General features: G+C 58.0%; 1 protein-coding gene across 3 annotated transcripts in view; it reads left to right on the forward strand.

The window, feature by feature from the left end:
- The window catches only part of PSD (pleckstrin and Sec7 domain containing), a 42,433-nt gene extending 28,205 nt beyond the window's left edge, over positions 1–14,228 (forward strand). For all 3 annotated transcript variants that reach the window (XM_063163646.1, XM_063163647.1, XM_063163648.1), the window contains 7 exons: positions 7,900–7,943; positions 9,147–9,325; positions 10,081–10,151; positions 10,708–10,865; positions 11,187–11,331; positions 11,936–12,079; positions 12,334–14,228. In XM_063163646.1, the coding sequence (XP_063019716.1) occupies positions 7,900–7,943; positions 9,147–9,325; positions 10,081–10,151; positions 10,708–10,865; positions 11,187–11,331; positions 11,936–12,079; positions 12,334–12,573 (981 nt within the window). In that variant the 3' untranslated portion in view covers positions 12,574–14,228. The remainder of the gene's footprint in view (positions 1–7,899; positions 7,944–9,146; positions 9,326–10,080; positions 10,152–10,707; positions 10,866–11,186; positions 11,332–11,935; positions 12,080–12,333) is intronic.
- Positions 14,229–14,302: the final 74 nt, after the last annotated feature.

Raw genomic sequence — 14,302 nt, forward strand, 5'->3', positions numbered from 1 at the left:
CTGAAGCACCGTTCTGCTTTGGAAACCCCCTGCCCGTGCAAGGGGGAGTAGTTTTCTGGGGCAGGTGAGATGGAGAAAGTGCTGTTGGCTTGTGCTGGCAGAAGAACTGGCAAGGGGATCTTGGGCAGCCTCAGCCAGCTCATCCAGAGAAGACACTCTTTCCCTTCTGCCCACTGCTTTTGGCTGCTTGATGCTTTGTGGTCCCTGCACAGGCTCAGGGGCAGACAAACGGGAAACGGCTCTCCTGCTGCTGTGTCAGCCTGCATTGGCCCTGTTACCCTGAGCAGGATGCTGCCTCCTTGGCAGACCTGGCGGGCTGTGCCTGGGGACTGAGGCTCCTGTGCAAGCGTGCCGCACAGCTGGCTGGCTAATTTTAGCATTCCAGGAGCACATGCGTTTCCTAAGGGTAAGGGGAGGGGAAGGCAGGCTTCACAGGAGCTTCCCAAAGCTGTAGGGCAGGTCTTGGGCAGTTCCAGCACCACAGAAGAAAGGTGCTGGGGCTCTTCTGAGCCTGCCTGGGTAGATAGCACAGCCTGCTACCCCATGGACTTCAGAGCTGGAGGGCTGGAGGTGGCTCTCACCCAAAGCACTCACTGCCAGGGAACTGGGGCAGCAGGGCAGGACCTAGGTGGCTGCAGGGGCACAAGGCCACCATCCCCTGTGCCTCTGAGGACAGCATCAGGAATAGACCCACAGGGATCCAGAGCACTCCCCTCATCTCTGGCTGCAGGGAGTCCCAAGATAAACGCAGCATGATGCCTGAGAGCATGTGGCAGCTTGAGTCAGACAAGAACTTTATCTGCTACTAGATAATACGTGTAAACAGTCCCATTTTTATGCAGAAGTAATGAAAACACTTGAAGAGCTTTCACAGCTGAGCATCACATCCCCCTCACTGCCAGTGCCTCACTATGCCCTGCACAGCACTGCTGCTGGAACTAAGGCAGTGCTGCCTTACCAGCAGTGCTGCTGGAAACCCTTTGTCTCTGAAAGCTCCCCTGGAGAACTATACTCTGCAGGCAGGGCTGCCCAGCTCTCCAGCTGAGATGTCCCCGTGATCAGGCACGGAGCCATGCCAGGGATATAAGAACCCATGTAATGCTGTGCCCAAAGATACCCACACCTGCAGGCTTGGGCCTGAACTCCTGTGGCCATATGACAGCAGCTGCCCATGCAGCAAGGAAGGAGGTGGAAGCAGGACATCCTGGAGCTGGTGATATTTTGTTTAGCTCTTGAGATGTTGCTTTTCTCTTGACAGTGTGATTCCAGCCCAGGCCCCCTGGGATTTCACTCACCATTGCTGATTGTCTGTTACATTTCAGATGTGGATTTGACCTTTATGTGATTGATCACTTTGTGGAGCCTTAGCTCGTCCCCATATTCTTTACTCTTTTAATCTTGTGCTTCACTGGTTGGCAGAAACAACAGTAGGGCCAAATTGGGCCCCATTTCTCACCAGCACTGCTTAGCAATTGCAGGAGTGAGCCAAATCTGTGCTGCCTGCCAGCCTAGGAGCCCAGAGCACGTCACAGATGTTAATGAATTAAGCCTGACAATGCAGTCGGGTCCTCGGGGGAGGAAGGTAGGATGGGCCCCCACCTTCCAGCTTGGAGGCACAACAGCAGGGCTCAGACGCTCAGAGTGCTGGGTAAGTGATTAGCAATGTGGGAAGAAAGCCCTAGCTCCCACCTCTGAGCTATAATCACAGGAACGCTTGCTCAGTCTAATCCCCTGGGCTGTTTTTTTTTTTGCCTGTTTCCCCTGGGAACAATGGGCTGCCCTGCCTCTCTCTCCCATGGCTCCCCCGGGCTTCAGGGGCAGCCCAGTACATCTGATGAGCCAGACATACATGCCCCTTCCCTCACAAGTTGTGTCAAATGATCACTATGCCAAACAGTTAGGGCAGAGTGGAAAATTTCCCCTCTTCACTGGCTGCATCTCCTGCTCAGTCAAGCCTAACTAAATTACGTATCGATCCTCGTGCTTTCTGCAAGGATGCCCAGCTCTTTGCTTCTTCTCGGAAGCAACTGCCTGAAGCATCTTTGTCCTGCCCGTAACCAGCTGGGTGACTGTAGATACTTCTGTTTCCTGCTGACCTGGGAGGGACAGGCAAGAGTCTTAAGTGTGGGGTGGGCACTGTAGATGGAAAGTGAGCACATCTCCGCTGGGCCCATCTCCTAAAGGTTTTGTAGGTCCCTGGTGTGGGCTAAGCTGCAGCAGCAGCTCTGAAGCCTGCCCAGCGGGAACCGGGTGGAGGTGCCCCCTGGCCCCTGGAAGCCCGGAGTCACCACGGCGGCCCCCGCAGGAAGGCACAGCCGCCTGCTCCCACTCTCCGCGGAAAGGAGGCAGGAACGGCGAGGGTTGCACGGGAGGCAGCTCGGGCAACTCGTGCGGCATCACCATGAGGGATGCGGTCCCGCGGGCGGGATGCCCACCGCCGGGCCGCCATTGGCTGCGGCGGGCGGGGCGGGGCGGCCCCGCCTCTGCCGGGAGCCGCCGCCGAGCCCGGCCCGGCCCGGCCCCGCTTCAACAGGCGGCGGCGGCGGCAGAGCGGCCGCGGCGGGCAGGGCAGGGCAGGGCACGGCAGGCAGGGCAGGGCAGGGCGGCCGGGCTCCGCGCCGGGCACCCCGCCGCCCCCCCGCCGCCGCCGGCACGATGATCGGCGTCAACAGCATCAACAGCAGCGCGGGGCGCATGCGGTCCCGCTCCATGTGCTCGGTGCGCTACGGGCGCAACTACCGCGGCGTGGAGACCTTCTGCTACGGCTGGCCCCAGCGCTCCCGCACCCTCAAGCCGGTGCTCTACACCGACCTGGTGGTCAGCCGCATCCAGAGCCGCCGTAAGAAGAAGCCGGTAAGCGGCGGGTCGGGGGAGCGGGGAGCGCCGCGGGGGGATGCTCAGCGCCCTGCGCCCCGGCGGCGACATGGGCGGGTGAACGTGCCCGGACAGCCGCCGTCCCGCCCGCTGCAAGAGCCTCAGCTCTGGTACGGATGTAGCGAAAAGCAGCCCCATCTCCGTCTCCTGCCTGCTTTCTGCAGAGCCGGGTCTCCACCATGCCCCCTCCGCCCGAGGGTCCCCGTCCCCAAGCCTGGATTTCTCCCCACTGCCATCCCACCCCGATCACGGGAGTGCCGGGAGCGCGGCAAGACCTGGGTGACATTGCGCCGCTTACAGTGGTCTGGCAGCAGTGCCTGCTCGAAAACATCGCTGCGAGAGGAATCCAGGACAGAGCGGTACCGCTGGGACCTGCCCTACGGCTTAGCATAAGTGACAGGCTCTGCGGGCTCCGTGCCAAGGGCTGCTCTGCACCGTGCCCTGGCCAGCCCAGCCAGGACAGACTGGCACCCACCTGAGCGTCAGGGAGAGCCGCAAGGCAAGGCGGAGGGGCGACGCCGCAGCCCCGGCTCCCAGCCGAGCAGAGTTTGAGAGGAAGGAGTGGCTGGACAAAAAGGGGCTTTTTACAGCCAGGAGCTTGCTCGCTGAGAGCCGTCATCCGTTTGGAGGTGTTAGGCTGGTGCGCATCGGTCCTCGGTGGGAAGAAGCGAACAGGCTGTCTCTGGGCGGGTCGTGCCTCGGTCGGGTGCCTGCCTCGGGCGTAGTAGCTGGAGAAGAACGTTCAGCAGCCCCCTCCTCGCAGACAGGCTGGGGCAGAGCAGTCAGGGTTACCCCAGAGCTGCTTGGGCTGCCCCGGTGGCCAAAAGCAGCCCGGCGGGGCCATCGGGGCCGTGCCAAGCCGCGGTGCTGTCATAGCGCAGTACGGTCTGGGGGCAGCATTAAGTTGTGACGCACTCGGATGGAAACATGCAGTTGGGAGACGCTCGGTCGCTGTTTCCCGCGCTGTGGGGCTGCTCTGGCAAGGGTCTGCTGTCCTGAGGGTGATAGTTGCCTGGGCAAGGAGTGGCTTAAATATTTTGAAAGAGGCTGATGCAGCTTACAATGTTACTGAGTCAAAAGTGCGGGGCCGGGATGGGTAGCTGTCACCTGCTGCCACCCATGACTGCAGCAGGGTGGAAGGTGATGCACAGGACGTTGTCCCCGTGACAGCCCCTTCTATAGGAAAAAAAAGTCTGTCCCCAAGTCAGTCTGCTCTGTGTGCACACAAGAACCCCTCTGCAGCAGAGGGGGGGAGGGAGGAACGTGATGGTGTATGCAGTAGGGCTGGTATGTGCCAGGTGATGAGTTGTTTTGAGCATGGGTTGTGCATGCTGTGGAGGTGTGGGGTGGGGTGAGGGGGACCTGCCAAGATGAATTAGATACCCAGCATAGGTACAGTTCTGTCGGACATACAGCTCTGATCTGACCCTACTGTTTGGATCAGTGCAGCTGGGACATCTGCGTGCCTGGGGGACCTCACAGAGCTTTGTGGCTGGGTGTAGCAAAGATATTTTGGTAAGATAAAGTTGGGGACAGCCAGCAATTGAGCTTTCATATTTAAATGCTGTCAGTCAGAGAGAGAGGTAGAATGACTGCAGGGAGGGTGCTTGGTGGCTGTGAAGTCTGTCTTGAATGTCCTGAATCCCTGGCTGGTCACAGGGCTGACAAAGAGGAGGGCGAGTCTTGATACACACCTTGCTGCATGAAGAGCTGAGCTCTGTGTTTAGCAGAGGAACTAGCAGACTGGAAAGGGGATATATCCATAAGAGTTATGATGCAAAAAGAAGCACTCCAGAAAGGGTTAAAACCCTCATCTGGATGCTGAAATTCCTGCCTCAACCTTCATCTGTTACTTGAGTGCTGGGCTAAGCCCTCAGTGCAGCCCCATGCCAAAGCTGTGTTCAGGCCAGCTTGTTGCTCAGCTCCACAGACCATTGCTGGGTCTTGCCTCTGGTCTGGTCTGATCTGAGCTGAGGAGCTGAAGGTGAGTGTCTTCTCCCTGTCCTGCTTACATAGGCTGTCCCCAGCATGGCTGGGCTAGAACATCAGAGCCGCCTGCCTCTTGCCAGTGCAGCCCCTCAGCTGTCCTTGAGACATTCGGTAGAGGAGGACACACAGACAGCCTCTCAGCCTGCTTTTGGGAGGGAAAGCACCAAAGAAAGATGTTGATTCAGTTAGAAATCCCAGTGGGACAGTACATTCCTGGTTTAGGGCAGAGCTGGCTGATTGGCCAGGCATGCTGCAACAGTGAGCTCATAACCCAGCGATGGCAAAAAACCCCAACCATGCTTGGGGTCATCATCCATAGTGGCATGTGGCCAGTGCCCAGCTTTCTCTTGGGGAGTACTTGCAAGCTCAGAGATGCCAAAGAGTTGCTGTACTTTCAGCCCAAGGGAAATGAACCCATGGAGCAAAGAGAGTCTGGAGAGAGGGACCTGCTGAGCGATGAATCTGGTGTCTGTGGTCTCTGCTGACGTGGTTGTGAGTTGGGCTTCAGGAACCTGCGTCACCTACGTTTCCCCAGCAGAAACAATCTATGCACCAGAGTTTTGTGGGCTGACAGGCAGTGGCTCTGCTGCAGGACCAGAGCAGCAGGGTGGGCTTTGTGGCTGGAATGCATCTCCTCAGCTAGGACTTGGGCTGAGTCCACCAGCTTTGTACCTGAGATTGGTTTTGTTTGGGGCTGGTGTTTAGCCAAGCAGAATTTTGGCAGGTTTTAAGTGTAGATGTAAACCTTCATGATGTCTTCTCAACTGCACAGTTTTCCTGTTTGCCTCTCACAGTCCCCTCACACAGGAGTGTTGAGCAGCCCCTGCTTCCCGTCTCTGAGATGGTACTTGGCAGCTCCTGCTGGTAATGGGCTTGGGGTGATGCTCTCGGGGCTTGTAGCAGGGCAGCTGGAGCCTTTTGAAGCCATAAGGCAGTTCAGCCTTTGAAGTATTCAGCCAGAGTCCCAGGGCCCAGGTTTTTGTGACACAGTATTCTGCCAGACTGTTATCCAGCACTGTGCCATCCCAAATTACTCCTCGAGCATCTTCAATTGGCTCATTCATTCATTCATTCATTCATCAGCAGCAATCCTTCTGCAAGCCCTGCACGGGGCTGGGGTCTTCTCCAGCCCTCCAAAATCCCTGCTCAGCTGGCTCACATCTCCCTTCCTTGGGGCAGGGAGCTGACACTTCTGTGTATCACCAATGAGCCAGATGGAAGCCAAGCCACGTGTGCCATTCTGCCTGCTCTTTCTGAGGTGCTTTTCTGCTGTTTCCAGTGCCCACTACTCTGTGCCATTTCTTTAATCTCCTTTTTGTGCCTGTTGGTTCTCAGTATTTTTCAGCTGCATCCCTGGCAGTAAGATCCCTTCTGTTTCCCATAGTGACTCCTTATTATCTACATTGCTCTGAGATCCTGCTTATCCCCCTGCTCTGCTCCCAGATTATGTTCTGCAGGGCTTTGGATTGCTTTTTTTCCTCCCAGATTCTTTTCTAAGTCTCTTTGCTCCTCTGGCTGCCTTGCTGCCAGCCCACTGGTTGGTACCTCCTGCTCACAAGTTAGCATCCTGCCCCTCTGGCACTGGGACTGCATGAATGGGTATGGGATCAAATCTTCTCTCAGGCTCTGGGGCCATTACCTCTTTATAGGTCTCCTGTCTTCCCAGGAGAGAACTGAACCCTACTTTCTGCCTGCTAGATTGAGACAATGCTTTCCTCCTCTGAGAAACAAGCTGGTGCCATGCCAGCATTTCCCAACGGGAAAGCGTGGAAGGAGCTGGGTTCCTGCTCCATCCTGGCTGCTGCGCCTCCGGGGAGTGATGGATGTCCCTACCCCAGACACCGCTGGGGCCTGTCTGCTGGCCAGCATTCCCGGGCCCCTGCACACCTCCAGCTGCACTTTCTCAGCCACCAGCAAGATTTCTCAGCAGCAGTCTCTGGCCCAGTGATGGATGTTGACAGCTGCATGAACAGCCTGTGCGAGACTCGATTATTTTCCTTCAAGGATGATGCCTTCCAGATCTTGCTTTGAAGGCCTCTGTGAGCTCTGTATTGAAACCCTCTCTGGAGCCTCCCTGACTGCAGAGCTGTGCTGAGCACTGCTGGCTTGCACCCAGCTCAAACTGGACAAACACTTGGGAGTGGGGCCCTGGAGTATCCTGCTGCAGGCAGGCTTAGCTTGTTCCTGTGCAGCAATACAGGCAGCTGACCCTGCCTTGCTCAGATGGCTGTTGTTTGGGTCTCCGAGGAGGGAGAAGTGTTTGGAAGTGCTGGGGAGGGAGTAGAGGCAGGCCACAGCCACTCCAAGCTCCTGCCTTGACCAGCCAAGAGGACAAGGTCCTCTGAGGGCCTTGTGAAGGACAACATGCTAAGGTCTCTGCCAGTGCAGGGCCATCAGTGCTGAAGTCTCTCACAAAGTGTGCTCCTGTAGGAGCAGTGCATTGCCAGGGAGTGCTGGGTGCTTCCATGAGCTGGTCTCTGCCAGCCCAGGGTGGGTGCCTGACTGCAGTGTAGTTGTTGGCTGTGGTCTCTTGTGGCATGCAGCTTCTGGAGGCCCTGGAGCAGCCTGAGGTTCCACTGAGTGGGGTGAAGGCATGCACTAATGAAGTCTGTCCCAAAAGCTTGCTCTGCTTGGGCTCAGGATGTCATTTTTACCAGCCTGGAACACCTTGGAATAGGAAGAAACAGCTTTCTCAAACACTTGGGAATGTTAGGTATGTCTCACTATTATGCTGTGCCACTGTCACGGGCAGGTAAAGACAAAGGGTAGGAGAGGCCAAAATGCCAGGGCTATCCCCAGCATTTCTTTGGGATGGGGGGGTGCAGATCCCGTGGTGCCCAGGATGAGGTGTCTGTAACCTTAAATGGAGGTCAACTGGCTAGCCTAGCTGGGACAGATCTGCACTGGAACAAACTGACATGGGGTTCCCTTAACCTCCAGAGTCCCTGAGCCAGTCTGGCATGCCTCCTCTGTTCCCTGGAGCAGACCTCCAGCCTGGCACCGCTGCCCTGCTGACCCCCACTCCTCTCTCTGCAGGCGCTGTACGGCTCCATCAAGAACGAGAAGCTGCAGTGGGCCATGTAAGTACCTCTGCAGGGGATGCTGCTGTGTGCCACTGGGTGGGCAGGGAGTCCACCTAGCCCCAGAGGCTGCACACACCATGATGCTGCAAGGCAGCTGCTCCTGTGAGGATGAGGGAAGAAGAGGGAGCTTAGGATGGGCTGGGGTGCAGGCAAGGTACCCCTGGCTGCCCTCAGCACTGTCATGGGGCCCCTTCTCCAGCGTGCTGGGAGAAAGCCACCTGAGGTTTGCTTCTTGCAGCTTCGGCCTGGGCTTGTGCCTTGGTGGCTGTGCCAGAGTGGGAACAGACAGGCTCTGGAGGTGCTGCGGCTGTGCCGGGGCCCCACAGGGTGCCTGCACCCTCGCCCACAGCTGCCATCTCCAGCAGCAGGAGCGGCAGCGCCTGCGCTGCAGGGATTAATCAGCCCGGTGCTACCCAGCGCTGAGCGATGCACTCGACCGCTGCCATGGCGACGCCGGCAGATGCTGAGGGGTTTAATTAGCAGCGAGCGAGCGGCTGAGGGAGTGGGGAGGCAGCAGCTCCGGGCTCCCACATCTTCCTGCGGACGGGGGAGCGGCACCGGTGCGGCCCGCCCGTAGTGAGGGCCTGTGACCCGGGGGGAGCGGGCTGCCTACACCCTGCCCACACCTGATCCTGCCCTTGGATGGCACTGCCCAAGGCCTTCCTGCCAGTCTCCCTGCACCCCTTTGCCTCTGGCTCTGGGCCTTCTAGTCTGGCTGCCACCCTTAAAATGTGGGGAACAGAGCCTGGGTCTCTCCTTGTGGGGACAGTCCATTCTATACCCCTCTTCCTACCAGCTGGAGACCTGTGGGGGGCTGTGGTAGTGCCAAGCCTTGGGGTACTGCTCCTGCATCACTCCTGGCTCATCAGCCTGGCTGGCCTCTGTTGCACTCCTGCCCAAAAAAGGCTTCTTACTCGCTGGGGCAGGCAGGGTCCCACCCTGAATCAGCAGCAAAAGCCCAATGCCTTGTCTTTCAAGGGACCAGGTAGTACCTCAGCTGTCTAGAGAGACAGGGGCACACAGGCATGGCTAGTTTGGGATGCTCACCAGTGCTGATGAACGGCTGCTCATCCTGGCCTGCTGCTGCTGGCTTCCCTTTCAGAAGCCAGGCCTAAAAGTGGCACTGACCAGGGGGGAACTTGGTATTTGCTGTCCCCAGAAAGGTAACAAACTCTTTCCCCATCCAAATCTGATTGGCAGAGATGAAGAGGAGCTGAGAAAGTCCCTCTCAGAGCTGGCAGATCCCAACCCAAAGTCCATCAAGCGCATCAGCAGCTGCAGTAACCCCTTTCTGGACTTTTCCCAGGATGCCAGCATTGCCACTTACAAGCACGGGCTGTTAGTCCGCAAGATCCACGCCGATCCCGACTGCAAGAAAAGTAGGTGCCTGGGGAGCCCATGGGGGCCCTTGGGGCCAGAGGGCACCAGTGAACTCCGGAACCGAATGGGAAGCAGGGTGGGAGTCACTATGTGATGTCCATCTGTAGCTTTATGCCAGCCTCCAGCGTCAGTGCCCCGTCTGTCTGGCTGTGCCAGGCATAATTCAGCCCTCAGGCTGGGGAGCTGGAAAGCCTCTCCCTGCTCACAGCACTGGGAAGGGGGCAGGCAGGGTGGTGGGGTGGGGTTTCTGGGGGTTTCAACCCTGCGACAGGATTGTGTGGATGAAGGGATGTGTCCTGTGGTGTGATAGACAAGGCACACAGCAGGCTGCAGCTGGTTGGGCACTGCCAGGCACGTTCACCGTATTCCCCACAAAATCCCTCCTAAGCCTTGGCCATCTAATGCTGCCTAGAAGTGATTAGATGCAGCTGCCCTTCAAAGCCAGCATTACCTGGCAGGCAGCACTGCCTTGTCCCCATGCCCGAGCACGGAGGCAGTGGTGGAGCTGAGCACAAGCAGCGGGGCGGGAGCACAGCGCTGGCCCCGGGAGGCAGCGGGGCCCCCCTGCCAGCAGCACCATCTGCCAGCCACGTGCTGCACGGGCTCAGGTGCGCAGGGACAGCCCTGGCGTGCTGCCCGTCCCGGGGGTGGGTGACGTGCGGCGTGGCAGGGCTGGCTGGAGGAGGCTGGGGGTGGCTTTTCCCCCCGCTCCATTCTGACGCTGATGTCTGAGCTGCTCTCTCCTCCCTGGCAGCACCCCGAGGGAAGCGCGGCTGGAAGCCCTTCCACGCCATCCTGAAGGGAATGATTCTCTACCTGCAGAAGGTAGGCAGCATGCCACCCACACCAGGGACAGGGATTGTCCCCAGTCCAGAGAGACGGCAGTGAGAGAGGACCTGTAGCACACAGCATGGCAAAGCCTCGCCTAAGCAGACTCGGCATCCTCTATGCCTGAGCTGTTGCTTGGGGACCTGGTGGCACCCCCGTTTCCAGGGTGCTTGGGTACAGCTTGGGCAGTGAAAGGCACTGCTAACTGAGAGCGCTGCGTGCAGGGGGCTTGGCTGGGAGGAGAAGGGCACCAGGGTCTTTCCCCTGAGTGGAGGGTTGGGCTGCACATCCAGTTCCCTGCAAGCACGCACATGGGGAACTGGGGGCAGTGGGGAACAGCCCCCTGTGCTGTTGCCAAGCCAGTGTGCCTGGGTTGTGTAGCTTCTCTCCAGGGGTGTAGCATGAGCTGGAAGCAGAATCTGCAGCTGCCTGGTGAAGGGTGATCTCCAAGCCCTGCCACAGCCAGCACTAGTCTGCAGTTCCTGAAACCTCAGAGCTGACTCATGGTGGGGCGCATCCCTGAGCTGGCTCTGAAACACCCCATGATTTGCAGGAGGAGTATAAGCCAGGGAAGGCACTGGCAGAAGAGGAACTGAAGAATGCTATTAGCATCCACCATTCGCTTGCCACACGGGCATCTGACTACAGCAAGCGACCCAATGTCTTCTACCTCAGGACAGCTGACTGGAGGGTCTTCCTTTTCCAAGCACAGTGAGTCCTTCAGGATCCTGGGCTGGGCCCCGCACTGGGGCACAGGAGCTCCCCTGACTTGAGTCTAGGGTGGGATAGGGCTTAGGGCCACCTTGTTCTCTCCTGTCCTGGCCCTTTCTGAGAGGAGAGGGTCCTGGTGTCAGTGCTGAGCTTTGCCCAGCTCCTCTTTTTCCTACACTGCCGGGCTCAGGTTGGCTGTGGGTAGAGTCCCAGGTGCCATGGCTGGCCAGGGCCAGGCCTGGGGGACTCAGACCTTGTCTGTGGAGCAGATCCCTCTGTCTTTGACAGATAGCCCATGTGTATTTTGGCCTTTTTTCTCAGGAACCCCGAACAGATGCACTCTTGGATCACGCGCATCAATGTGGTGGCAGCCATGTTCTCTGCGCCCCCCTTCCCCGCAGCCATCGGCTCCCAGAAGAAGTTCAGCCGCCCGCTGCTGCCCAGCTCCTGCACCAGGCTGTCTCAGGTGGGCCACAGTGTGGGGCAATGCTGAGCCTGGGACAGAGCCCCGGATCTGCCAGTGGCACATTCCCCTGTGGGGGGATCTGTGTGGTGCCATGCACCCAGCTGCCTCCCCAGTGAGGTGACGGGCCAAGGGGGAGACAGAGAAGAGGGGTACCGAGACTGGGGGCAGACTGTGAGGTCTTGTTCCTTGCAGTGGGGCTGGAGTCAGGTGATGGTCAGACCATGGAGGAGAAAGTGGTCCCACATCACGGCTTGCAAGGTCCTGCCAGGGACCTTGAAAGGCAACTGACTGGGGGGATTAGCTGGCACTCGTGCATACCAGGGCAGTTATTCATAGAGCAGAAAGGATTTAAAAAAAACACCAGCCTAGTTTCAGAGGGATTAAATTCTGCTTTAAGACTGCAGTCAGCCCCCCTATGAAGTGAGAGCAGATTGCCCCCAAGAGCCTGTGATTTTGCCTGTCATTAAAAAAAAAAACCAACCCAGCAGCAGCAGCAGCTGAGATCCTGGCTGCTTCTAGAAGGGGAAAAACCTGTTCTGTTCCTGGCCATCTCACACTGCCGGGGGACAGAGCAGGGCACTGACATGGTGCCACCCTTCCCCAGGAGGAACAGGTGAAGAACCATGAGACCAAGTTCAAGACAATGTCAGCAGAGCTGCTGGAGCATCGTTCCTCACTGCCTGAGAAGAAGGTGAAAGGCAAGGAATATGAGGAGCTAAAGCAGAAGGAAGAGTACCTGGAATTTGAGGTAAGCTGGAAGATGTCCCCCTCTGCCCTCAGGCCCTCTGCCCCTATCTGTTTGGCCATCCTCAGTGATGGGACCAACCCATCCCATTGGCTGAATTACACTGCCACTGCCATGGTCTAGGACCATGAGCATTCCTCTGCCCCGGGATGCTGGCTGGGTTGGAGGGACCATGAGCATCCCTCCCTGCAGGGATGCTGGCCATAGGACAGTACCCAGCGTGCCAACCTCTGTCTCTGCTGCACTGTGCTCCTCAGAAATCCCGCTATGGCACCTATGCCATGCTGCTGCGGGCCAAGCTGAAGGCTGGCTCCGAGGACCTGGCAGCATTTGAGTCCACCCTCTTTGACACAGTGGGTGGGGAGGACGATGGCCTGAAAAAGTCCCGCTCCAGCCCCTCACTCAACGCAGAGCCCTCCAGCACGAGCACCAAGGTGAAGCGCAACGTCTCAGAGCGCAGCGGCCGCCAGCCCCCTGGCCACCCCCACAAGTCTTAAGTGTGGGGTCTCAGCTGCCTGCACTGCAGCTCTGTTCCTGCTCCCCCGGCACAGGGGCGGAGGCCGTGTGCCTGCCGAGACCCTGCATGTGTCCGTCTGTCTGGGCATGAGCCGGAGGGGGCGACAGCCCTTCTGCAGCCGCCAGCACCAGCCATGCAGGGCCATGGCCCCTCCGCCGGAGACAGTGGCAGAGCAGGATGGTCCCCAGTCCTTGCCTGCAGGAGCTGCCTGGCCCCATCAGACTTGTTCCTGCCCCTCCTTGTCCTGCACTTGGCTGCAGGACCTACTCTTGCTGCCCTGGGGAGAGGGAGCAACTGAAACCTACCCGCTGGGCTCAATTCTTCAATGGCTTAAAAAAAAAAAGACAAACGCAGCAAAACAAAGCCAGCAGCTGCTTCTCCAGCTCCATTGTGCCATGGGGGTAGATGGGAGGGGGCCAGCCCTAGACTGTCCCTTCTCCTAGGGCTGGTGGCCAGGGAAGCCAGGCAACAGCACCTGGTTCCTTCCCTGCCACCTCAGTCACCTCTGCACCCTCCCCGCTTTCTTACAACTTTTGAACAGTTTTTGTGATACAGTTTTGCACTTTTTAGTACCAGATCAAGCTGACCACCAGGAAGGTTTTTTTTTGGGGCTACTTTTGATGCTTTTTGGGAACTGTTTAAAAAAAACAAAATCACAAACCCAGCCATATCTTGTAGGCAGTGCACTCTGAGGGAAAAGGGTTTTTAAAAGGACTCAGGGGGCGATCCAGCTCCCCACGCCCTCGCCCTACAGCAAGCTGAGCGTGGGCTACTGTGTGTACTGCTGCTGCCTGCTCCCCTGCTCCACTTCAGCACCAGCAACCCTTTGGGGAGACAGCCCTGTGGCTGCCAGTTCCGAGGAGGCAGCCTTGCAGCCTTGAGATGGCAGCACCCATTGCTGCACGTGTGGCTGCGTGGGAGGCTGATGCACCGGTGCTTCATGACCCCCATTTTCCACCACCCACTGCTGGCAGCTTGGACATGCCCTGTTTGCAGAAGCTGGGTGTGAGCATCGTACCCAGGGCGTGGTGGGCAGCAGTGTGTAAGTACTCGCTGTGGAGTGGTGACCCCTGGAGCCAGGGTTGATAGGGGAGGGTTCCCCTGCCCTATGGGTCCAGTACAGGCTGGAGCCAGCTTCTCTTGCCATCTCTTTTCCAATGCATGGTTGGGGCCTCAGAGGCTACCAGCAAAGCCTGGTCTGTAGTGCTGCAGTTCTCATGCTGCAGCAGCACTGGTGCAGCCCCACCCTCAGAACCAGGTTCCCTCCTTGCCAAGGCGAGGGGCAGGCTAGGGCAGCCCTCATCACTCCAGAGTGGGCTGAAGGATGCTTGCTTGTCTAGAGCAAGGTGCAAGTGATGGAGCATGGCTGCAGGGTTGTCCAAAAAGGGGTCCAGGCACAGTGAAGGGCTGTGACCAGGGGCTGGCACACACACAGTTCTCAGCCGCCTGGCACCTGGCTGGTTTCAGCACTGACTTTGCGAATGTGTCAAAACTTTTTATTCTGCTCTTTTGAGTCTATTGCAAAAAAAAAAAAAAAAAAATAATCCACCCTTGCCCCAAGTGGCTTGGGGGATGGTGGGGAAAAAAACCTTTGTACAGCTTCTCTCAGTTACTGAAGTAAAACTCGCTCTTCAATTCTTGGGTGCGCTGTGTTTCTTCCCCATGGCTGGGGGCAGCCCCAGCACCAAGGGATGCTTAGGTGGGGCTGG

The sequence above is a fragment of the Melospiza melodia genome, chromosome 9 (assembly GCF_035770615.1).
Source record: "Melospiza melodia melodia isolate bMelMel2 chromosome 9, bMelMel2.pri, whole genome shotgun sequence".
NCBI lineage: Eukaryota > Metazoa > Chordata > Aves > Passeriformes > Passerellidae > Melospiza > Melospiza melodia.